Source organism: Pochonia chlamydosporia, chromosome 5 (assembly GCF_001653235.2).
Source record: "Pochonia chlamydosporia 170 chromosome 5, whole genome shotgun sequence".
NCBI classification, from domain to species: Eukaryota; Fungi; Ascomycota; class Sordariomycetes; order Hypocreales; family Clavicipitaceae; genus Pochonia; species Pochonia chlamydosporia.
Genome location: NC_035794.1, coordinates 4,011,357 through 4,035,008, shown reverse-complemented (window position 1 = coordinate 4,035,008; position 23,652 = coordinate 4,011,357). Strand labels below are relative to the sequence as shown.

General features: G+C 47.9%; 7 protein-coding genes across 7 annotated transcripts; 5 read left to right on the top strand and 2 right to left on the bottom strand.

The window, feature by feature from the left end:
* Positions 1–4,753: 4,753 nt before the first annotated feature.
* VFPPC_06517 (molybdopterin cofactor sulfurase) lies at positions 4,754–6,193 on the top strand (the record flags this gene model as incomplete). Its single annotated transcript, XM_018285538.1, has 1 exon — positions 4,754–6,193. One exon carries the CDS (start codon positions 4,754–4,756, stop codon positions 6,191–6,193), a length of 1,440 nt encoding a protein of 479 aa, XP_018142735.1.
* Positions 6,194–7,163: 970 nt separating this feature from the next.
* VFPPC_06516 (ferric-chelate reductase) lies at positions 7,164–9,654 on the top strand (the record flags this gene model as incomplete). Its single annotated transcript, XM_018285537.1, has 6 exons — positions 7,164–7,624; positions 7,683–8,003; positions 8,058–8,287; positions 8,340–8,404; positions 8,458–8,579; positions 8,640–9,654. The coding sequence occupies 6 exons, from the start codon at positions 7,164–7,166 to the stop codon at positions 9,652–9,654; spliced, it is 2,214 nt and encodes a 737-aa protein (XP_018142734.1).
* A 1,349-nt stretch (positions 9,655–11,003) lies between these two features.
* VFPPC_06515 (ankyrin repeats (3 copies) domain-containing protein) lies at positions 11,004–13,068 on the top strand (the record flags this gene model as incomplete). Its single annotated transcript, XM_018285536.1, has 2 exons — positions 11,004–11,504; positions 11,569–13,068. 2 exons carry the CDS (start codon positions 11,004–11,006, stop codon positions 13,066–13,068), a joined length of 2,001 nt encoding a protein of 666 aa, XP_018142733.1.
* Positions 13,069–14,228: 1,160 nt separating this feature from the next.
* On the top strand, positions 14,229–16,306 carry VFPPC_06514 (general amidase; the record flags this gene model as incomplete). The annotated part of the gene is made up of 7 exons (XM_018285535.1): positions 14,229–14,501; positions 14,567–15,409; positions 15,468–15,515; positions 15,583–15,784; positions 15,851–15,925; positions 15,984–16,118; positions 16,170–16,306. The coding sequence occupies 7 exons, from the start codon at positions 14,229–14,231 to the stop codon at positions 16,304–16,306; spliced, it is 1,713 nt and encodes a 570-aa protein (XP_018142732.1).
* Positions 16,307–17,716: 1,410 nt separating this feature from the next.
* VFPPC_06513 (hypothetical protein) lies at positions 17,717–18,987 on the top strand (the record flags this gene model as incomplete). The annotated part of the gene is made up of 4 exons (XM_018285534.1): positions 17,717–17,931; positions 17,991–18,200; positions 18,258–18,444; positions 18,508–18,987. 4 exons carry the CDS (start codon positions 17,717–17,719, stop codon positions 18,985–18,987), a joined length of 1,092 nt encoding a protein of 363 aa, XP_018142731.1.
* A 2,101-nt stretch (positions 18,988–21,088) lies between these two features.
* On the bottom strand, positions 21,089–21,503 carry VFPPC_17910 (yippee zinc-binding/DNA-binding /Mis18, centromere assembly domain-containing protein; the record flags this gene model as incomplete). The annotated part of the gene is made up of 2 exons (XM_022429583.1): positions 21,089–21,367; positions 21,441–21,503. 2 exons carry the CDS (start codon positions 21,501–21,503, stop codon positions 21,089–21,091), a joined length of 342 nt encoding a protein of 113 aa, XP_022285363.1.
* A 686-nt stretch (positions 21,504–22,189) lies between these two features.
* On the bottom strand, positions 22,190–23,472 carry VFPPC_06511 (peptidase A1; the record flags this gene model as incomplete). The annotated part of the gene is made up of 3 exons (XM_018285532.1): positions 22,190–22,791; positions 22,854–23,137; positions 23,195–23,472. The coding sequence occupies 3 exons, from the start codon at positions 23,470–23,472 to the stop codon at positions 22,190–22,192; spliced, it is 1,164 nt and encodes a 387-aa protein (XP_018142729.1).
* Between the last annotated feature and the right edge of the window lie 180 nt (positions 23,473–23,652).

The following is a 23,652-nucleotide window of genomic DNA, read 5'->3' as shown; positions in this document are numbered from 1 at the left end:
CATTTTATCGGTATAGTCCCACTCAACCCATGGAGGTCGTCATGTGGACTAGCACGTCTCTGGATACGTGCAGAGTTTTTGCAGAATCTGATGCCTGGAGAGGATGTCGATAGTGTCGGGGAACTTATGATGACCAATATCACACGTCGGTGAAAGCCGAGCCGCATGATCTCCAAACCATTCCAACATCAGACACCAGTTTGGCGTGGATGGTGGTAGCATGGTCAAATCAACTATTGTCGGGAGAAACTGATAAGTCATTGATATTTTTAGCGAGCCAAAGGATGCACGTGAGAATCTAAGCCCGGTTCATACTTGGTTGAATGAGGTATGTCGCGCACAATCGCAATAAAAGCTCTTTCGAGAAGGCCTTGGGACAAGATTGTCCTCAGCACCCTACGTCAGCAATCTGTCCTCAGATGTCGGGGAACAGTACGATTCTGAACTCATGGAACGCCACACATCTTCATGTAGGCCAAAAGGGTCCACACCTTGACATGCTCGCATCTTTGATACGACGCCCCTCCTCTTGGATGTCCTCGGCAGAGCATGGTAGCTATGCTCGAACTAGATATGTGGTGAGAATGGTGCTTGGCTTGCGTGTCATTGAGAACACTCTACGTCCGACTTCTCTTTTTGTTTCGGTACGGGGTCACGACAGGATTAAGTAGCAATGACGTCCGCGGTCTCACAACCAGTTGTCCCGAGCTCTTGATGGCACGGTCACCTGGTAAGGCAACCAGTCTGGGAAGAGGAATGCTCTTTTTCTAGATCACAGTTTTTTTGTAGTCCACGGATTAATAGATGAACCCATGCATAGGGCATATTTTAGTTTAGTTGCAAGCTGTCCCAAAGCAAATCCGTCTTTTGCAAGTGAAGAAACATGGAAAATGTCTTCCACCGAAAATGGGCTTCTTTCCTACAGTGCAGTAGCTGATTACCCAACCCAGTTACTAGCATCTATTCTTGACTCCGAGGCGTCTGATTAAAAAAGCACAATAGCCATTGCGGGCCAAGCATACGACACTTGTTGTTATTGGGGTTCTCTCCTGGTCGAGGTAAACGGTCCAGTGATTGGAAGGATAACGCATGTCTTACCACATCTAGACTAATCGTCGTGAACGGATGGTAGCTGCGGACAAGTATATTGCCTTATGGTCTGCGGTACTTCTTCTTTTGCAAAACAGACAGACATTTGTAAGTTAGTTTTCGATCGTCAGTGCCGACTGCATGAAACCTGCAGCGAGGCGCATTTACCCGCCACCAATCATGAGTACATAACAAGTCTCCCTTGGGCAGTGATGCAGTTGTTGCAGGTAATGTGTGCCCAATATGGCTACCGCCGCGAACCGGGTTGGGGGGAAAATTGGCAATATTTGTGAGAACCTTGGTTGTATCGGGTACCTACTAGAGAGGAGGTTGCTGCTGCATTGGGTCGAATCTCTGAAACAGGGAACTTGTCGTGTCACTCACTACACGTTTTCTGTCGTCATGCCTCCAGCTTCGGATTTCTTGTTACGGACTGAGAGCCACCATGTTGGGACAAATAAACGTGGCCTGAACTGCCGTCGGGCTTGCCTCCGAAACCCACGGGCGAATACTACAAGCGATACGTCCAAAGTGTGTTTGTGATTGTTATCGCGCACAGACGGGGTATGCAGTGTTCATGTGCATATGTACATGAGTTGTGAAACCATGACTTCCTCATGAACACGACATTTTGTAACCGGAGAAACGTTGGGGCTTTCAGCCAGCCAAATATCGCAAGGAGACAACTTATTTCTACACATTCCCCTGCCCACGCTCAACCTTGCCGAGGTCAGCAAAACGTAACCTACGTTGCTCATCAGCTTTCCACTGAGCAAGCTCCCCATCATCACGAGAGACCCGTTTAGTGGATAACACCCGTTAGTATGACCAGGGTCTTCGTTGACAACTCAGCAGTTATGTACCTAAACTGGCGTATTACGCCTTCTTTCCTCTTCCCCGGCTGGCTAAAGCAAGCCAAGTTGCGACCAGTTTGGTCGTCAGTGGGGCAGCCTCATTACCATTGAATCATGTTCATGTTTGGGAATGACCTCTAGTGCTTAGTTCGTTGGTTCACTTGTGCCTCCGTGGCGGGCTCTTCATCAACGACTCAGCCTTATTCCAGACTTGGTGAGCAAAAGCAAAGAAACAGGGCAAACAGGCTCTAAATTCCATCGCCACAACGAAGCTGATCGGCGCCTGTGGCAGAATACCCTGCCTCATCTCACACATAGACAACGACCGTTAGCTTTGATTCTGCGCGTCTTAGCCGGCAGCAATATTTTATCTTGACGAATGGAGGAGCAACAGACTCCGCTTGACGCCACTGGAGACGGACCGCGGTGTCACTGGGGATCGATGCGAAAAGAACAAAGACCGGGACGCCACTCAGTTCATCTGCTTGCTAAAACCTGTGGCCGTCGTAAGAAAATGACCAGCTCTCGTGGTCATCTCAACTCCTCGCATCGTCCCAAGCATCTCCGTCGTGTTACACAGTATTTGCCGGTAGCAAGATCCGTAACTAACGGCACGCGTAGTGCGACAAGAGTCAACCCCAAAACTACCGATGTCTCACATCCGGTCTGGCATGTGGTGGGCAGAGTCAACATTTGACCTTGATTCCATCCATGTCAGCCGGCGGAAACCAGACTCGTGATGGAGAGGAGTCGTCAGCTGTACAGACTTTGAGGTCAACAAACGCCGGGGTTTCCGACCCGGAAGTAGTGCGGATGTCACATGAACCAGGATGATATATGCCGAGTTATGGGGCTTTCAGCTCTGGAATCCTCATGGGCAGTCATAGAAAGTCGCCTCAAGTAGCTGTAGGTCAATCAGCTCTATCTCTCAGTTTATCTAGTCTGACATATCAGTCAGGTCTGGATCAACGGCTATTGCCGTAGCCATACCAGGAATCCCGACACAAAACAGCCAACTCTTGGTCCAGGGTGTCCAGGATTACAAAAGAGCCGTTAGTTTTGTGACCAGGCTATTGACAATGACGCAGATTTTGCTTGGAATTAGCGCAATACCTTACTCAGAGCTGCCATGCTGCCTTGGTGTTATTAGGTACGTTTGACAGCCAGCAATGACTTGCAGCGGCACACACCGTTTATTAGAGACATTCTTCAGAGACACTAACAACACCAACGCAGGTCTTAGTCCTTATAGCGTATATCCCGCAATTTGCTTGTCTGGACAAGACATGATGAGGGTCAACAGGTACTGTCTCCTCACGGAGTACCCATCGTCTCTGCCTCTAATTCTGCTAGCCAACGTTGTAGTGGATGCCTCGGTTAAGACAATTCATCTCGTGTAAAGTATTTGTTTTGTACAAAGCACGGCTTTAACTATGGATCCATTGACGATCTTAGCGGTTGGCAGATGAAAGAGGATATCGCCGAATGTAGGCGTAAAAGCGGGCAACTCGACAAGGTACGAATCCAACGAGACCAACGAGTCCAGAACATTGTGTGGGAGTCAGACTCCAAGGCCCAGTGAGTGACATATGTGAACAAAACAGTCAAATACTATTAGCAGCAAGGAGACACACACAATCAGGCAGTTTCTCATATGGGAAGAGAAGGCTGCTTTGAAAACCCTGAACTTCAACTTTACGAGTCATGGAAAGGCATTTTTGCCAGATTGAATGACAATGATGAGTACTTGATACTTTGATTGAGCATTGCGTGTTGGTTTACGGCGACAAATCTTTATTCCATTACCAACTTCGTCTAAGGACAAGATGACATTGAAGGCCAGGTAAGTATCAGCGTGGGCAGCTTTTCAGGCAAGATCTATTTTGGAATATGTAATTACAGTTGCTAAAGTCGTTCCATTGCAATAGCAAAATGCATCCACCCCAGTGCATTCGTTCCAAAGCAAAGATACTATGCCTTTTCTGTTAAACGTCACCCACCCAGGCCAGTTCGGCGCATATCATGCTTTCCTGAGTATCCTGAGCTTTATTTCGATGTAAGAGACCTTCAAAAGTCTGTACATTTCCCATTTTCAAAGTCCATGTCAGACCTCTAATTGAGAAGACGTAGTGACATGAAGTTGGAAATCTCATATCAACACTCAAATCTGCTACTTGGGCCTACCCTATATTAATCGAGTTCCACCATAAATTGCCGACGTTATGACGAAATCTCCGAGAGCAGTCTGGTGTCTTAAAACGGCAGGGCGAGTATCGAAATTATGAAGAACTAATGTTGCCAAAGAACAATGTGGACTGAGAAGTTCAGTGGAATAGAGTCACAACTTGACGCATTTGGTAGTCTGAGCTCGTTCTCCGACAATTGACCATCCTTGACGGCACGTCCACGCACACCTCATCATCGCAGGTACAACCCACAGCTCAATGCGAATTGTTCCTCATTAGACTCACTCACAAGGCTTGAAGCTTGTCAAAAAAGTATCGCGTTATTGTTGTCATCAGCCTCTACACGAACAACAGAATTGCGCCTTCTGGGCGCGATTGACAATTTTGGCCCACTATTAGGATGAATATTAATATGGACCACAAAGAACTTTTCCAGGCGGGGAATCCGCCGTGAAGGAACACAGCAGGCATTTGTTGTGGCGATTCACACAGCGGCTTTGCATTGCGAAGCCGGAACCTCAAAACAGGGAGTCTTTGTCATACAAAATCTTCAACCACGAGATATCTCACCTTCTTCATCCAAGGAGTATCAGCAACTTCTGCCACCGCGTACTATCCGACGAGATGCTGCTCTCCTTTTTACAGACTTGTCGGGCCGCATTGACACCCTCACTGATCCTTCAAGGCATCGCGGTGCTTGCGGTTTTGCTGAGTTCCGTGATAGCCGGCGTGATATACACGGGCCGCAACTATGCTATCCGTAGAGAGTTGCGACAACTCAGACGAGTTGGTGTCCCTGTGGAAAAGAGTAACATGAAGGACCAATATGACAGTCAGTTTGACTTGGCTGAAGGAAGCACTGCCACCGGTCCTATCCGCATCAAGGCCATCTACATCCATCCTGTGAAGTCGTTTGGGCCGATCGAGTTGAATCGCGCTCTACTCACCAAGTCTGGATTCATGTATGATCGATGCTTTGCATTTGCTGCCGAAGTAATTGAGCCGGATCTGGATACTGGTGCAAGAAACAAGTTTTGGCGATTCCTCAGTCAACGAACCAAGCCGGGCATGTCGCTCATTGAGACCGAACTCTGGCTCCCACATGAGAATAGCAATCCGAACGATGCGTTGGTTCGTGCTGGAGGCTGTGTCGTCATCAGATTTCCTGACCCGGAGAACCCAACCTGGCTGAGTTGGTTTGATTCGCTTCTTTACACATGGAACCCGTCGGCGATTCCTCAAGTCTCATTCATTGCGCCGCTCAATCCCTCTGCCGCTCAACTGTCAACACATGACTTAGAGAAGGAGGCTTTGAGACCCTTCACCATTCATGCCCGGACCGCGCACGGCATTGACATGAGCATCGTGCCATCTGTTGCTGCGGCTCTGCCGAAGTTGAAGAAGTTCCTCAAAATCTCTGACAACACACCAGTCACAATCTTCAAGTGTACGGACGATACTCTTGTTCGCACGACAAAGAATCTCGCTCCGCTAAAGTACATCGGATCTCCTGCAGTACACGGCTACACCGACCAGCAACCTATTCATCTCAGCAGCCTGTCCTCTGTGCATGCATTCTCAGAACTCCTGCCCAGGGAGAACCAACCGCTCAATGCGCTGCGATTCCGCGCCAACATCTGGGTCACCGGGGCGTCGGCATACGACGAGGAAAGCTGGAAGAGATATCGCATCCTGCCTGGGAATGGTGCGATCGAAACACACCGACGGGCCCGGGTAGACCCTGTGCTGTGTGTTGTGTGTCGCACATCGAGATGCACAATGCCCAATGTTGACCCAGACAAAGGCGTTTTTAACACAGATACTCCAGCGGCAGATCGGAAGAAAGGAAAGCCACAGCCTAGTACGACGTTGATAGAGTACCGCACGGTCGAGAATGGCAACAAGGCAGCTTTGGGCTACATGGGGATGCACTGCGTGCCAGAGGACCGTAGCTTGAATGAAGCACAAGAGCAAAATGCTGGGTTGTATGTCCAAGTTGGTGATGAAATTGAAGTATTGGAACGAGGGGAGCATTTGTATGGGTCGACTGGAGACGACTACTAGAGACTGGTGACATGCCCAGACCAGGATCGGCACATGGAGGACTCTTACAACCGGCTAAATGCCAATGACCCCTTGTTATCAATCTTTCCAGGTCTTCCAATCACACCAATCACTTGGCTAGAGCGTCTGAGCGGGAGCCGTGGTTGGCATAGACTGACTGGACCCTGATCAGCCACATGCAGAGATTTCGGGTTGTCGGTAACTCTCGGGGATTGAGATCAGTTAAACGAAGAAGAGTATTGCAATAGACTATTCCTTAATTTTGTCTGACACGAGCTGCAACATGATATGCACCACCATTGCTGGTCAGAGCAACTAAAGACACTTATCTGTGTACTCCGCACATGAGGAGCCGAATTTGGCTGGTGTTTCTTCCATGCAGATCTGACCATGTGGTAACAGGAAGGTAACGTCCATCTCGTTGGACGCATTAGTACAAAGTAGCTTACGTGGGGGGTTGGGAAATTCTTGAGTGAGCCTTATATCTCTGACCCTGCCTCTTGATTCACCAAATGCCGTGGACGTCCGGTATTTGTATCCTCCATGTCCACAGAAATAATGCTTTATTACAAATTAAGACCCATTTCTCAATGACTAGCGACGAGAAAGCCCTAATCTAGAACCTTGCCAGTTTAGCCGGAATATAAAGCGAAAAGTTTGTTGGTTGTACAGATCCCACAATCTTATCAATCCATTTTATCAATCAGTCCATCTCCACCCTTTAGCTTCATGAGAGGTGGGTTGCAGGCAACTTAGTCCAGAAGAGGTCCAATTGCAACCCAAGAAGACGTTTGCTGACATTTAAACCCCATTTAAATGATGAAAATATTGTACCGATTCGGGTTGACATTTGCCCGCTATTGCAGCTTCAGAGAGTCTAATAAATGCCCATGTATCGCGAAGTGGTTGGCCGAATCTCCTTAGCCAAGAGATCTCCGTTCTTGGCACAAAAGCCGAAATTCCCAACGTCATGTCTCGTCTAACGCAGCTGTTTGTTGCTCTTTTCATTGTGTGTGCCAGCGCTGCCAAGCCTCTTGGTCGTGAGGTTTGTGTGGCTTCTTGCTACTACTCCCTTCTCAAGATTAAGTATGCTGGGGCAAACGCCAAAGCAGAGGCTGCGTGTACGAATCCTCTGCGAGTAAAATCAACGTACTACTGTATGAGGCTTCACTGTGAAGAGGATGATATCAGTCCCGGCATTGATTGGTGGGCAGCGACGTGTAAGAACTCGACAAAGGTTGTCAACCAAAAAGCCTACAAGTCAACATCTAGCAATGCTACGGATTCCTACCTTGCTAGTTTACCTACCGTTAAACAGAACCAGAAAAATGTCTTGGACACCCCTGCTGTTCCATCAGCGGACAACTGGGAAGTTGTGTATCGCACGGTATATACATATAGTGCCATGCGAGACTACCACAACGCAGTCAGGTACAGCTTTCAAACCACTTTCTTGAGGCAGAATTGTTTGTTGACAGCTAAATGACAGATGGATACCGTACGGATTTTGGGCGATTGTGCTACTCGCCGGGATGTTGAGTAGAGCATGGTCGTTTATTCCATCGAAAACCTTCGGCACCGCAGTCTCAAGCGACGAAGCCGCTTCGAACGGATCAGGAATTCCAGAAAAGCTTAAGCGGTTGATCAAATTTGATCTGCTGCTCTCGCCGACTTTTGCATACCGACATCATCAGCCATGGGGATGGTTCACTGTTCCCACAAGACTTCAGTCACTGACAATCCTGTCCTACATTGCCCTGCACATTATACTAAGTGCGGTGCACTACCCCATATACGACGAGAGTTACTAGTAAGCCATGTTGACAAAACGTCTGTTTGTCTTTCGGCTAACAATGTCAAACAGCTATTCTAGCAGGAGAGTTCAAGCCCTGCGATATTTTTCGGATAGGCTAGGCGGGTTGATGTCAAGCACTTTGCCTTGGCTTTTCCTCTTCGGCGCGAGATCCAACCCCTTTTCACTTTTAACAGGTTGGAGCTATAGAACTTTCAGCTTATTTCATCGATGGATAGCTATTGTTCTATTGGTTGAGGCTCTCATACATGGAATCGCCTTCTCTGCGTTTTATGTCAACGGTGCGTTGCGTAGTGCGCTTCAATCGGGAGATTGTCTGCTAATACTTGGTAGATAAGGGTTGGGAGACGTACAGGGAGAACTTGAAAAGTGACGAGAAATTTGTTTTTGGAATTATGGTGAGTTATTCATTAATTAATGATCCACGCTGCGTCTGCTAACTTTGAAGCAGGCAACAACATCTTTAGGCCTAGCTGCAGGATTTGCTTTTTCTGAAATTAGGAAACGTGCATACGAATTGTTTAAAGCGACTCATATTGTTCTCGCTGTAATCTTCCTGGCAGCAATCTATGAGTGCGTCAACACGCCGCCTACTCTGCAATTCTGTCCCGTTTTATACTAACCGGTCGACAGACACGTCAAGGACCAGTTTTCAGGAGTCTACAAAGTTTGGGTTTGGGTTTGTGTAGCAGTCTGGGGCTTTGACTACGTTTGCCGGATTGCACGAATATTGCACATGAACTACAAGGCACTCATCGGAGATAATACGCCTGCCGTAGCAAGTTACAGCGAGGAGACAGGCATGATTAGATTGCAAGTCTATCCGTCGACAAGTTCAAAAAGACAAACGCCAGGACAGTATTACTTTCTTTATTTTGGCGGCTTCCGTTTCTGGCAGAGTCATCCGTTCAGCCTCGCAGGCCGTTCCATTGAACAGAGGGTGCCGATGCTGCAGCTACACAATGACGAAAGGAAATCCCCAAATATCTCGAGTCAAGTTATCGAGTCAGAAACTCATTTAGGAAAGCCGTATCTCACATTTCTCATCCGCCCCCGCGATGGTATGACAAGAGAGTTGCGAGATATTGTGGCGAAGAAGAATGCCTCTGCTCGCCTGGGAGTCATCCTGGAGGGACCTTACGGATCGTCAGTGGATATTAGCAGATTCAAAAACGTTCTTTTTGTGGCTGGGGGAAGTGGAATCACAGCTATTTTGCCTTACATTCGGAGAATCTTCGAGGACCGAGAAGATGGCGTTGACATTCCCGACACTAAACTTGTCTGGGCTGTCCGACATGAAGGTTTTGCTCGTGACGTACTGGCAAATGATCTTCAAGCTACTGAAGCTTCACCTGCGGCCGAAGCAAAGCTATTGCTACAATTCTTTGTGTCTTCAGGCTTAGATGGGTCTGAAACAGCTTCCAGCACGGATACAAATGGCCACTATTTACCTGACACAAGGTTCAGGCATGGTAGACCGAATGTTGTGTCAATGGTGCAGGGCTTCGTAAACGAAGCTCAGAGCCCAATGGCGGTGTTTGTTTGTGGCCCGAGTAAAATGGCCGATGACACTCGGTCCGCCGTCATTGAGCACGGAAAGAGAAGTTGTAAGACCGTAGAGTTATTTGAAGAAATGTATGGATGGTAGGGAGAATACGGAAAAGTAGTAGAGTTAGCATTGCATAACTATTTCCAAGCTCATCATCATATTGTAATGTGTTCACACCCAACAGCTCTTTATGTCAGCCTGTGATCATTTGTGCTGAGACGCCACAGTTTATACCACGATTGCGCCTCTTTTGACCTTTTGCACACAACCTTCCCTACAAGATAAGGGATAATAAAACCACACAAGAGTTAACAAACTCTGATTCAGTAATGGCTCGTAGCATGCTTTCGACTTGTTCAGGGAAGATGATTGGCTCCTGGCTGAACTCATTCAGCAGATGAACAAACTCCCCCCGAAGAAAACCAATCTCGATGGCCATCGTAGCCGTCTTGGTGTCGCTCAAAAAGAGCAACGAAAATAGGAAAAGCGAGCAAAATTAAACCAGCAACTTCGACAGCCCGCACATTGCACTTACGAACGGAGTGGCATCGAGCACCTATGTTCGGATACTGTCTCCCAAGGCCGCACATTAAGTCTAAAAAGAAAGTACGGTATTGTGTTGCAGAGATCGATGAGCCAGTCGGATCCATTCATGTTTTAGCGCTGCACTCCAGCTGGAGAGTCTTCTCGAGACGTCAAGGCGAGAATACAGCCTGAAATCAGGCGTTGTTCATCCATTAGGCACGTGAGGCTTTGGTATGAGTGCAATACAAGCCTCGTGATTCAGCATGGTGTGACCATTATCTGGTTTCCAACTGTACGCCTGCAGGACACCAACAACTCTTCTAAATATATGTGTATGTGCCTGTTCAACCAGAAAGCAAGTTGTGCACAGTCGTAAGGCCGTAGCAACTTCAATGCCTCCTCAAACCCAGGAGACCATTAAAATTGAGACATGACACGATGAGCAGTGCAACTGAACTTTGCCATATGACGATGGCTTGTGTTGACCTGAGGCTGTTGTGCAACGGCATATTATTGGACTCGTTGAAAGCGACACAGTGATCTTTGGTAGAACAAACAGTTGCTGATTTGAAAACAGCGTTCCAATACTCAAGACGCATGAATCAATAGATGTTCACTAGTTTCAAGAACTTGTTCACTAGAATATTTGCCGTGAACATGGTCCGGGTGACGCAGTCGTTGTCACAACATGCTGATTGGTGTATCGAGGAAATCAAGTACAAAGAACAAAGAAAAGGAGCTTTCCCCCGCACTTTTCTCAAGTTTATCCTAATCTCTGCCATATATTCAAGTAACACTGCTCCCAGTGCTCGCCGGAACCAAATTTTTCCTGCAAAGACCATCGTACATATCCGCCGCCGATACGCGACGTCGCATGCAGCAGGACTCAAGTCGAAATCGGTACTAAGTCAAATAATCGGATCATGGCGGAAGATATTGGCCTAGACTCCAAGGCAGACTCTGCACGCAGGCTCTCAGAAGTGGCAGAACCGCACACGTCGTGTGAGATCTTCAAGACGCCTCCCAATCTTGCTCTCCGCTGGCAACCCCCACAAGATTTCACGCCTCCACCAGAGGACTTTGATACAGACAATGCTGACCTATTGCCGGTCCGTCAAGATCCAATCTTTGGTGGGGATCTCCATACACCAGGCTGGGCTCGTGGCAATGGTGCTCAGAAAGAAGGATATTGTGCTAGATGCCCAACATTTCACTGGGTCAATATCCCCGACGGCAGCTATGGCTCCCATCTGACATACTTCCACGGTGTTCCTGATTCAGGAGTTCCTCTACCTCGACCAAAGAGCATTCGGCAAGTTCATGGCAGAGTACATGTGTGGGAGGGATACTGCGAACCTTGTGGGAAGTGGAGAGTATTGAAGAAAAGCAGTCGAGGCTGGAACTGGTATCGTCATTGGCTTGATGTAAGCAAATTTAAATGTTTTTATACCATATAATCATCGTGACCCTCCGCTAATGCATGGATAGGACCACAAGCAACTGGTTGAGAAACAAACAGAGGCTGCTCAAAATGGAGCCGGATGCTGCGAACTCCAGGTTCATGAAAAAGACAGTGCCGCTGAGCAAACAACGATGAGTAACAAGACTGATGGCATGGAAGCTCTCGAGGTCCGCACAGAGCGCCTTCATGACAACGCATACGTCCACAAAAAGCTGATATTCTTCTCGCAAAACGACCTGTCCGAACAATTGGTTCACACTATTAAAGAAGCTGTGAAAATTCGCTCAGATGCGGACATCAAGCTGATTGCGAATTTACGGGATGATGTTGGACAGACCATGTTGATGCGAGCAGCCTTACGAGGCGACGCAGACGTCGTTGATCTACTCCTAGATCTCGGGGCGGATATTGATGCTCGAACAGCAGATCAAAGCACTGCTCTGGATTTTGCGGCGGACGCTGGGTTTTACGAGCTCGGGGCGCGAATTCTGAATTTTGGTCGCGATACAGCTCCATCTCACGTCTTCAACAAAAATCAGGGACAAAATGTGACTGAGCCAGCTGCAAAAGCTGATGCCAAGGCGTCGACCTCCGAGCCCGCCCTCGAATGTCTTTCAGATATAGGACTACTAGCTTGGAACGACGACATAAAGGACATGAAGAAGTTGTTGGACAACGACGAGTCCTACCATTCCGAAATAAACATTGAAGACGGTGGAAAATGCGGCCTATCACCATTCATGTTGGCTTACGTGCGCCATAACTCTGACATGATGCAGCTTTTATTAGAGAAAGGTGCCAATATTAACGCGACCTCCAAACAAGGGTGGACGGCACTCATGCTCGCCGCGAGTATGGGGAATGTCGCGGCCGTGGCTTTCTTGGTCTCCAAGGGCGCGGATGTCAACCATTTGTCTGCAGACAGATGGACAGCACTGACAAATGCTACGAAAAAAGGTTCTATTGAGTGTATGAGGGTTCTTTTGAGAGCTGGTGCAGATCCCAACATCAAAGTGCAGTCTGACTGGACTCCAATAATGCATGCCGCATATCGCGGGGACATTGCGGCCGTGGGATGCCTTTTGAGCGCTGGCGCATCTATAGAAGAGAGCTCCGCCAGAGACGAGACGGTGATGCTGCTAGCTGCGGCTGCTGGATCGACCCGAGTTGTTCGACGTTTGCTAGACGCTGGATGCCCTCCGGAGCCAGCTTGGTCTAGGATACGCTCAACTTCAAATGAAGGGACGAACACAGAGTCTGAGTGGCTTTGTTCGGAGTCAGAGTCCGCGCCCCTGCAGACGTCGCAGCAGCAAGCCGAACGGCGTTACGGTATTGGATGGACGCCGCTGATGTTGGCGTGTCAAAACGGGAGTCTTGGTGTTGTCGTGATGCTCTTGGACGCTGGTGCCAATACGAGACCAAGAAGTCCCATGATGAAGACCGCGCTGGAGATTGCCAAGGAAAATGGCCGTGTGGTAATAGCTGATTATCTTTCTAGCTGGGAAGCTCGGAATGGAAAAGCTTAAAGAATGAAGGCAGATGAAGAGTTCGTTGGAGTTTGAGCTGTGTTGGAGTACAAGATTGTTCAAATGAGAGGTAAAGGGTATTGTTGGAACATTAAATTAGTCAAGTAAATGAAAGAGTCTTATGTATTCTGTATTTCTTATCATGCCCGGTATTTGGCCACCAGTGTATTGATGTTTCAAGGGTAGTGATGATGCATGCGACGAATCTGTTCTCAATTCCATCGTGTGAGTCCTTTCCAGCTTTGCACATCCATATTTATGCCAGGTGGCGATGTGTCCAGTCGATGTATTTGCCCAGCTGTTTGGTCTTACATGGATTTTAAGAAGTGTTTGATGCTTATGTCTGGTTGTTGGAGGCTGTTCTTTACAATATTGCACTTAGAGTGACGTTATTATTGGGCCAATACGGTGCAAAGAAGTCTTATGCCAATAGCTAACAGCATTCTAATTCACATCTCAGGTACCGTTTCCGAAAATAAAATTAATTACAGTCTTGTCTCGCCTGGTTTGTCTAACCACGCGCCCTTGCCATTGCTCACGCTTCGCCTGACTCCGCCAAACTCAACCGAGTGTCGCTACGTCCGCCAACATCTAGATTCATCGACAAGTACCTTGCCCCGACCAATAGAAACAAAATTGCTGGTAATAAAGGACACAGAGGCCTTAGAGTCTGCTGAAAGGTGCCGTATCGAGTCGAATGGCTGCTGTAACTGTAATGGGACCAGCCTGGCAAGTTTTGCTAGGTGTTGGCGTTCAATTTTTGATCTATCCTAGGGCAAAGCCTGATGACAGCAGTGTTTTCTTTTGCTTATGATGGGATGCATGTATCCGAACGAGTACGTGTATGCCCTTGTCCCTCTTGTCGCTATTGCAGAAGGTGGTTATGCACCTCACCTGAAGGGACGCGCAGAGTACTTTGCGGGGAATTACATAGGTACCAGAGATAGGAGAAACGAAATACGAAACAAGCTGACGTTACAATACTACGATATAGCGGCCTCTTACCAATCACATCTAGAAGCCACGGGAGGGGTACGTTGAATTCGCAGGCGATCTACTCAGTAGTACTCTAACAATTCAAGTCGGTACACTTGACCTAGTTTGTATACTAGTAGCCACAGCTTCTCTGAACATAGCCGGTTATCAAAATAGGAATCACTATGTCTTTTTGGGAGACCAGAGCTGCCGAGAAACGAGCCAGCGTACTTGGCAATATCCCGCCAGCCTGGAGACTAACTGCAGAGGATCTTCAAAAGGCTAGGACAGAGCGTGATCTGACAGGACAATTCATCCGGCAATTCCTCACAGACCGAGACAACATTATCACCGCCAAAACCAGTGTTGAACTCACCGAATCTCTGAGACGTGGAAACTTTACAGCTGTTGAGGTCGCCACTGCTTTCTGCAAGAGGGCCGCTGCTGCACACCAAATTGTCCGTTGAGTTGAGTTGACCTAGTTTCCTCTCGAAATTGGAATCTGACGCACCGAATCGATTAGGGTAATTGCCTTCACGAGATATTTTTCGACAAGGCACTTGAACGGGCCAACTATCTCGACGCCTATTTTGCTGAGCACCAAACGGTGGTAGGGCCTTTGCATGGTCTCCCAATCAGCTTAAAAGATCAATTGCATGTCAAAGGCGTCGATACCACAATGGGATATGTAGGATGGATTGGCAGCAATCTAGGTGTCACGCACCCGAGCCAGGTACACAAGCTTGAAAGCCAAATCGTCACGGAGCTTCTTTCTCTCGGCGCTGTTCTGTATTGCAAAACAAGCTTGCCCCAGACGCTGCTCTTTGGAGAAACCAAGAACAACATCATCGGACAGACGCTTAATCCACATAACCAAAACCTATCGTGTGGCGGGTCGTCTGGCGGCGAAGGGGCACTGCAAGCTCTTGGAGGCAGCACCCTTGGCGTTGGCAGTGATATAGGTGGCTCGGTCCGTATTCCAGCTGCCTTTAATGGAATATTCTCACTCAAACCAACCCCAGAGAGGGTCTCGTACCGTGACGTTGCGAACACAAATCCGGGACAGAACACATACAGATCAACTGTTGGTTTTCTCAGCACTTCACTGGATGGTCTGGATCTTATCTTTCGAGGAATCTTGTCCACTGAGCCCTGGCTGAGAGATCCTGCCGTTGTGCCAATGCCTTTCCGTCAGAGTGTTGTCGAGGAGTACATGTCTCGTGTAGACCAAACCGTAGCATTGAAGGAATCCAAGCGGCCTCTGAAACTTGGGATATTCTGGACGGACGGCGTTGTGCAACCTCACCCTCCAATAACCCGCGGGTTAAAGAAAGTAGTAACTGCTGTCAAACAGGCAGGTCACTCGGTATGTTTTGAGCCACTATCTGAGAACCTCTTTCATCTGTAGAACTGACTGGATGAAGGTCGTCGAGTGGAAACCACCTCTACAGAAGACAGCTAAGAGAGTGCACGTAAGTGCAAGTTATATCATCACAGTTTGAAGCCGCCTTATTCTCCTTCCTGACTTGAGTTTGCTAGGTGTCGTTTCTAAAAGCCGATGGCGCACATGACATTCACAGTCACCTCAACTTGTCTGGAGAACCACTTATCCCAGACCTCAGGGAGACATTCAAACTGAAACAACCAATGGGTCTACTGGAGTATCAAGAAAATACCTTAGAAGGGCTTTCCTACGAGGCTGCGTACTCGGATTATTGGAACCAGTCCGCCAATGACGACGGTGAGTAGCCTAGCATGTTAACACAGACGCCTGTGACAACGTGAGGTGACCAATTTTTGGGTCCAGGGCAAATTGTAGACGCTGTCGTTATGCCAGTCGCTCCCCACGCAGCAGTAATACCTGGAAAGTTCTACCATACCGGTAAGGTTGATCCTCGACTCACAATATTTCGACGAAAACAACCTGACGGGGGCGGCAGCATACACAGAGGCGATCAATTTGATGAACTACAGCGCCGTGGTGATACCAGTGACGAAGGCAAACAAGGATATTGACGTCATTGATCGCAGCTATTGCCCCAAGAACGAGACGGACCGACTCAACTGGGAAGCATGTAGGTTTCATTTACATTGGTTTGGACGGCGTTGCTGACGTGATCGTGTAGACAATCCGGACATTTATGATGGTGCTCCAGTTGGCGTCCAGCTGGTTGCTCGTAAGTTTGAAGAGGAGAAAATCTTGGGAATAGCAAAGATTGTAGTTGCTGCAGTTGAGGAGGCCAAGGCGAGCAAAGAGCAGTAACTGCACAAAACCGACTCGTTTCCGTCGACTTTGTAGATTGCAACTAGTTGTTCCCAACGCCGTAATGCCTCCTAGATATAGTTGTGTTCTGGGTGTCAAATACCTTTTTGTTCAAAATGTCATGGTTGAGTTATGAATTTGGCTAGCAGTGTAAAGCGGCCATGACCAAATATCAGGCAATTCTTAACGCAGAAGGGAAAGATCAACTGTGATCCATCGCGCATAATACCTATCTCAACGTTTGTGAGCATCAGCAACGTGACAAGAAACAATAAAAAGCCCGGGGGCTTGATACGCGACGTAATTAACCAGACTCTGGTGCTTGGACCGTTTTGAATCTATTTCCGATTTCCGTCCACGGATGTCGGAGCCAAGCAACCTCGACAGGACTGCGCGTCTTGCCCAACCCTCAGCTCGCGATAATCGACAGGATCAGCAAGTTGACTGTCTGTCCAAGGCGTGACATGTTTCGTTGTTGTTCCTTATCGTCACCCGATATAGGTCTATTGGCCTGGTGCACAGACTGACAGACAGTCACCCGCAACGGTTTCCAAAAACGTCCTCAGCTAGCTCGACAGGGTGCTGTCAAAATGGCTACTACCTCTTGGCAACATTGAGAGGAGGAACCCTGGTTATTGTATTCCATTCAACTGAACTGGTTTAGTTGCCAACCAACTTGGACGCCGCTTCAGCCCAGCTGCCTTCATCCCAGTCCATCGGTAGTGGCTAGTCCTGCATAATCACATCTAATTGGTATATTGTGGCTAACATGTCCTTGTCATCCATGTGCTCATTCCTGAAGTGCAATGTGCCGTTCCAAGCCACCCAACGTCTCCGGGCCCGGACCTACTCCTCCTTTTCGATACCCCTAGACAGAACAATGTCAACAGACACCAGACTAACTAGTTCCTGCATGGCTGCAGTGAATGCTACGCTGCTCGTGTGTGGCGGGCGCCGGTTCTGAAGATCCGTCCCACCATTCCAAGTTTCCACACCCACCTGAATCAGTCAAGACCACCGCTTGGGCGTAAAACCGTCTCATGTTTTCATGGGTGTCAGGGGCAGTTAAAATTTACGGCCTAACGCAATTCTGGAATAAGTGTGAGATTTCTTCATGATCGCCACCAGAATGTCGTGCTGGGGTCGTTGCTGTTGGACTGAACTGGTAATGGCAACCAACTCCGCATTTTGCGCCTTATGCCGCCGCCACGGTACCAGGACGCGCAGGGAACGGCAAATTTATCACATCGATGCAGCATAACTGTTTGTGAATGTGGCTGCGGGGGTTCAATTCAGAGGTTTTCTTATAAAGCCGTTGGGTTATGTATCTCCACCCTCACTGCCTCTGGAATTTTGAAAAGGGTATTGTAATATTGTTGTGAGATTTTTATCTCGTCTTGCGAGTCTGCAATGGCATCCAAACAAGATATTCAAGTAGCGTCTCTTGCTGCTGGTTTCACATTGGGCTTTGGTTTCTTGACTGTCTGGAAGGCCATTCAGCAGACTGTCAGAAACAGACGACCATGGAAGAGCGTTTATGTTTACATGATCTGGGGCGAGATTATTGCCAACCTTGCTATTGGCGTTATTGGGTGGATTTTCCTTGACGGTCTTTTATCCCCAACGTTAGTCCAACACGCAGATGACTTAGATGGAGACCACGATGGCTAACTTTTATTCACAGTGTTCCTGTGCTCTTCTTCATCTTATTTCTCTGGGTGTTTGAAATCCAGCTGCTGATGCAAATCATTGTCAATCGTATTGCAATCATCGCAGAACACCAAAGCACAGTGAGGAAATTGAAATGGGGGACAGCGTTCATTATCACCTGCATCAATATTGCAGTCTTTTGCATCTGGATTCCGTCCCATATCGTACCTCCAGCAAGCGAACTGTAAGTTGAATCATACACCGTCTTTGGATTTATTTCTTCCTTACAAAACAATCACAGATATGTCAAAATCAACGATGTCTGGGATCGAATTTCCAAGATTCTCATCTTGTTGGTCGACGCAGGACTCAACTACTACTTCCTGCGAACGGTCAAGAGACGCCTCGTATTGCGACATGGTTTGACCAAATACGCACCTTTGGTCTCTTTCAACGCCAGACTGATGGTAGTCTCGATTCTTATGGATGTAAGTTCTGGCAGATTCAGCCTGGTAATTCTACGTGCTCCTGGTTTAACTCTGTTATGTTAGGCTATGCTCATCGGTCTCATGTCATTGCCCAACCAAGTCGTATACATCCAGTTTCATCCCGTCACGTATATGGTCAAGCTGAATATCGAAATGAGCATGGCGGATCTCATCACAAAGCTGGCTAGAGGAGAGAATTCAGATACCCGTCTACCTAGCACATCAAACCATAGAACCATAACCCACGACGAGCCCGACGAAACCACCCGCTCGAAGCCGTACGCTCTGCATACCATCAACAAACCCAAACCAGAGGACTCTTCGTCTGAAGATTTGGCTCAGCTTGGGGTTACCAAGGTCATCAGTCCTCACGGAAATCTCGACCGGGGCATTCAAGTGGAAACGGTCATTACATCACGAAGCACCACCCGTAACAGCAGGGGCGAACACGACAGAAACCCGGCAAGACCCTTTGACGCGGATGATGAATACCCCTTGGCCCATAATGGTTCTGATGATGGAATAAGACACATGCAATACTAATTTGGTGGCGATCTTCGCAGCAAGCGAACTAAAGCACTGGACTGGACCTGAGAGCACGGGAGCTGGAAAACGTGGCTCAACAGACTGTTGTAATATCAAGCCCATTATACCCACTAATTAATTCTCCTTTTCTATACAACCGCGTTTAGTCTGCCCTAATTTGTTGAGCCAAGGGAATTGGTGGCTCAGTAAAGACTCACTAGTCTCCCACCACGCCATAGAAAACTCGCCAAGTGTGAAGCAGTCGGTTGCCTCTTTGGCGTTTTCACTCCAGCAATGCCCAGGAAAACTCGACTTGTCACAATCAAAGCCATTGACCTCCTTCGAGTGCCAGAGCTCAAAACGTTCCGTGCCGTAGTTCGATAAGAAAACTGGAGCTAGACAAAGCTTGGTACGACCTCCGGGCCCAAGAAATGATGGCGTTCTCCTGCGGGGAAGCCAGCAAAGCGCGTGGCGGCCATGTGGTGGACGCCACTTTGGAGATCAATTGGTTCTCGTCAAAGCAAAGAGAGGTTTTGACAGCTCGCTTCGTTTATCGTATGTTTCATAACTGGCAGACCCCTCACGAAAGTCTTGAGACTAGTGTCAGCCAGTTCTTCATCAGAAGGCAATGCAGTCCAGGATACAGTGTGTCAAACTATGGCTAGTCCAGGGACCCTGCTAGCGTCGAAGTGAACACAATATCTTCATCATACATGCACTACCCAGCTACTTCCAGCCTTCCAGTGTGACACGTCCTGCAGCAGATCTTGGATCATCACAGGGGCATGTATCGTACGAGTGTGGAATTGCCACAAAGGGACATACAATCACAACTTCGCTGCCCTCCTCCGCCTCTTCAATGTTCCAGATGCACAGACGCTTCTAACTTTCCGAGCAAGGATCTTCGTGGCGATGGTGGTGCCGTCTAGCCTGTTTTGTTCGTTGAGCTGAGCCTTACCCTTGTTGTTGCTACCAGTTTCCACTTCATCAAAAAGACTACAGGCCGTGCTTGCTTAGAAGACATCACTGACCATTTTGTTCGGGTTTGGTCGGCCTGTGGCGCCGAGTTCAAGTGTCTGAACAGGGCGAGACTAGTCGAAGCCACCGCCCGTTGATATGCTCAGGTCCAGAACTGCAATCGAACTGTACAGAGCCGTGATACGTAGTAAATTCACAAGCAAACGCTCAGCCTTGAAATGAAAAGAAGAGCTAGAAACCACACTGTATCAAATTCTGCGCCTCTTCCAATCTTGATGCGTTACAAACTTCAGCCAAGTATTTGAGAAGCATCATTATATTCGAAACTCTCCCGGCCCGGAAGACATATTGTCTCCACAGGAACGCCGCTCCCCGCCCGGATTGTTTGCCTAGTCGGGAAAGTTCCTCTAGTCAAAGATATATGCCGAGGCAGTGGCAATTGAGATCCGGCTTTTCGAGACAGGAGTTGTTGTGGCTGGCTCACAAGTTTTGTTGAGTGAAGAATTGCGCGAGATGTTCTTTCTGGAGTCATCGAAAGTCCACAGCTTTTGGGCGTTGGGTTTGTCTCAAGTAGTACCCCGATTACCTTGAGACCGGATTTGACCCCCACGAGAAAGGTGGTACTGGGATGCAGAGATACTCCTACAGTCTCAGCGTCCCTAAAGCTACAGGCACATTTTTTGTTGACTAGTGGATCATCAAACTTGGGTAAGGTGACAACTGGTTGCATGTCTGAACAAGGGTAGCTTCCACGTTGCGATTCAAGCCCCATGCAAAAGTTTGGAATGTCAACAAGGGATGTCATGAATAGGATTACACAGATCGTTCTGCCTTGTTTTCCAGACAACTGGCTTGTTTCTTAAATATCGAAGTGTTATCACACTACACGCCTGGACTTGGGTGATGACGGAGGCAATGGCCAGAAAAACAGAACGCGGTCAAACTCAGTAGCTACATCAATTTCCTAGGGCTAGTTTCAATATGAGTTTCTTCACACCAAGTTCTGCTAATCATCTAGTTTCAGCCAGCCTTAGTAGCTGTTCAAACCAACACTGTTAGTCTGAGACATTCCTCACTAAATATGGCGTTGAGGATGTCTTAATCACCCCGTCACTTGCCTAGCCGAACCCAGGATGTACCATCATAGCTTACTCAACGATGGCGTTGGATCATTCTTCTCCCGGGACGGCTCTACTTTCTGAAGAAGCTCATCTTCTAGTATAAACTTGCCCAATTTATATTTCTCGGATGGTTCGTCCGCCATGACATAAGTCCAACCTACGACCTCGTTGCATCCTCTGCATGAAATATCGCGAACGATGTGCCGGCCGGTAGTCAAATTTCGTTCCAAGAGCTCACCCTCTTTGACGCCAACAACGTCCGTGATAAGAATGGCCTTGCCAAGGTGGCCCCTGAAGCGCTATTCGAAATGGCTTTGTTAGCACGACGGAAGTACCAAGCTTTCACACGGGGTTGGGAACTGCCTAGCGTACTCGACTTTCAATATTTCTCTCGTTCCCTAGCAAGGTTTTGCAGTTTGTGCAAGCCAGATCCATATGGGTTGTGGTTGTCATGATGATACAGCTGTTATATGCGCCGGACTAATCAACTCGGGTGATGATTGAGACAAAGTTGAGAGAAGAATCAAGTCTATGTAAAGGGAAACAAAGATGCAGTCATCCCGGTGCGGGGCAACGATGCCTTTGTGAATTCGTCAACTTTTTCTTGTGCATGCTGATGCCTTGAGAGCAATGCGCCACAATTGGTTGGTTGCCTTGGACTTGTGCAACTTGAGCTGCAAGTGGCAGTCATGTGCATGAAATTAGATCAGTGGTTAACCTGCCGAATGTTATGATCTGAATGATTCATTCACAGGCAACGCAATGAACACGATTATCCGACACAGCGAGAGTGCCATCAACCATAACCTCATCGTCCATGAGGGGAACACTTGGCACAGTTTATTTATACTTTATTTTCGCATCAACACAGAACTTGCCTTTTTCACAGAGCAGTAGACGTTGGTGTTAGGGCTGTAACGCCGTCGTATCTGTTGCTCTACCTGCAGTCCTTTAGTTGTATTTTGTGAAACAATAGACGGTCGTAGGTGTTACCTTAGCCAGAATTTTTCTAAATGACAACCTACTTGAACGTCTCTGTACGTGGGGATGTTAAATTCGCAGATAAGCCAGCTGATTGTTGATTCCAAAACCTTCAACTAAATATCCGGCCAGCAGTTCTTCTACAGACGCAGAGACTTATGTGCAAACCCAATCCTCATCTCATCCGCATCATATACAACGAATAACGACTTCAAAAACGTGATCCCAAAAATGGACAAACCAGATTTTAAACCCGCGTTGCTTTCGAGACCACCGTAGCAAAGGTTGGGATCTTCATTAGTAGGGCCAAAGTTGATATAAGATGGAGGAATCTTGACTTCCATCCCGTGCAAGAGAACTGTGAAAGGTGGAAGTTTTGCATCGCAGGGAAATGTCCACAGAGGTGGAGAGCTAAACGTAGCTCCGGGGACTTTGGCATAGTAGGATTTCAAAACTGCTTCATTTGTGATCAGCAGTGACGTTCCACTATCAGCAATAGCGGTAGTGACGAGGTCAACGGGCGCGTCGTCGGCAACACGAAAGCCTGAAATATTAAAACCCCATGCTCCTTGATGGGTGACGTCAACAGGAAGATATACAACGTCTCCGAAGTATTTGGTATGGTTGATCCAGCCGAAATCAATCGAGCTGCTATCGTCGTGTCGTAAGTCAAGAGTGAATAACCCTCTACCCAATGACCCCTTGATGTTGTCAAACCAGGTTTTCTGTGCAGTCGGCTTCACTTTTCGAGTGGTTAGCAAGCTTGTCAGAAGCTTATTGAGACGTGAGTGCGAAAGTCGGTACCTTTATTCTTCTGGGAGAATCCAAACCCTATAATTCCATCCGCCCTGGGATTGCCATAAAATTCAATGCTCACATTCTGAGCAGCCTCCACAGCCTGTGAAGAGTGACGTATGCCTCCGATCGAGACTGTGTCCATGAAAACATTTCCGTTTGAGCTGCTCCCATCTCCATACTTGACTGCCCATGTAGCATTTTCTAAGTGTTTCGATGTCGAGCTGAGCCTCGGGTCATACAGATCGTGCCCTTGTTGCTGCGAAGGTGGTACCTGAGGACTGAACGTCCACCTGTGACACGATCAGCAAATGTCAATATCATCAACAAGTTATTACCGATGCACCAACAAATCCGAGGATCCCGTATCCAGGATTAGTTTTAGCGATTGAGGTGGCGTGCCGACATCAACCCGAATGAAGTATTGTGAGTCCCATGTGTAGGGTCGAAGGTATTCTGTGCCGCATTTATTCGTTCTCGTCAAGATATGGGATGATATCCCGGGTGGCTTGCCGCTGGTTCGGCTCAGAAATGTCAGAGGGTAGGATTGGGGTGCGACCAACGGTTGTGCAAGAGCTGTAGCATAAAGAGACCACAATGGCGCTTGCTTAACGGCTAGAGGGATCATTTTAAGAAGAAATGACCAGAATTCTAGGGAGATTCATACAACTCCCGGTATTAATGAATCCTCTCGGGTAGTTCTTGTACAGCGAGAGAACCACATGTATATACCTAGCCTTGTTGCTGTCGGTTAAGCTAGCAAAAGAACCGCGGGGCTGTCCTACAGCTTTGTGATGACGGCAAGTGA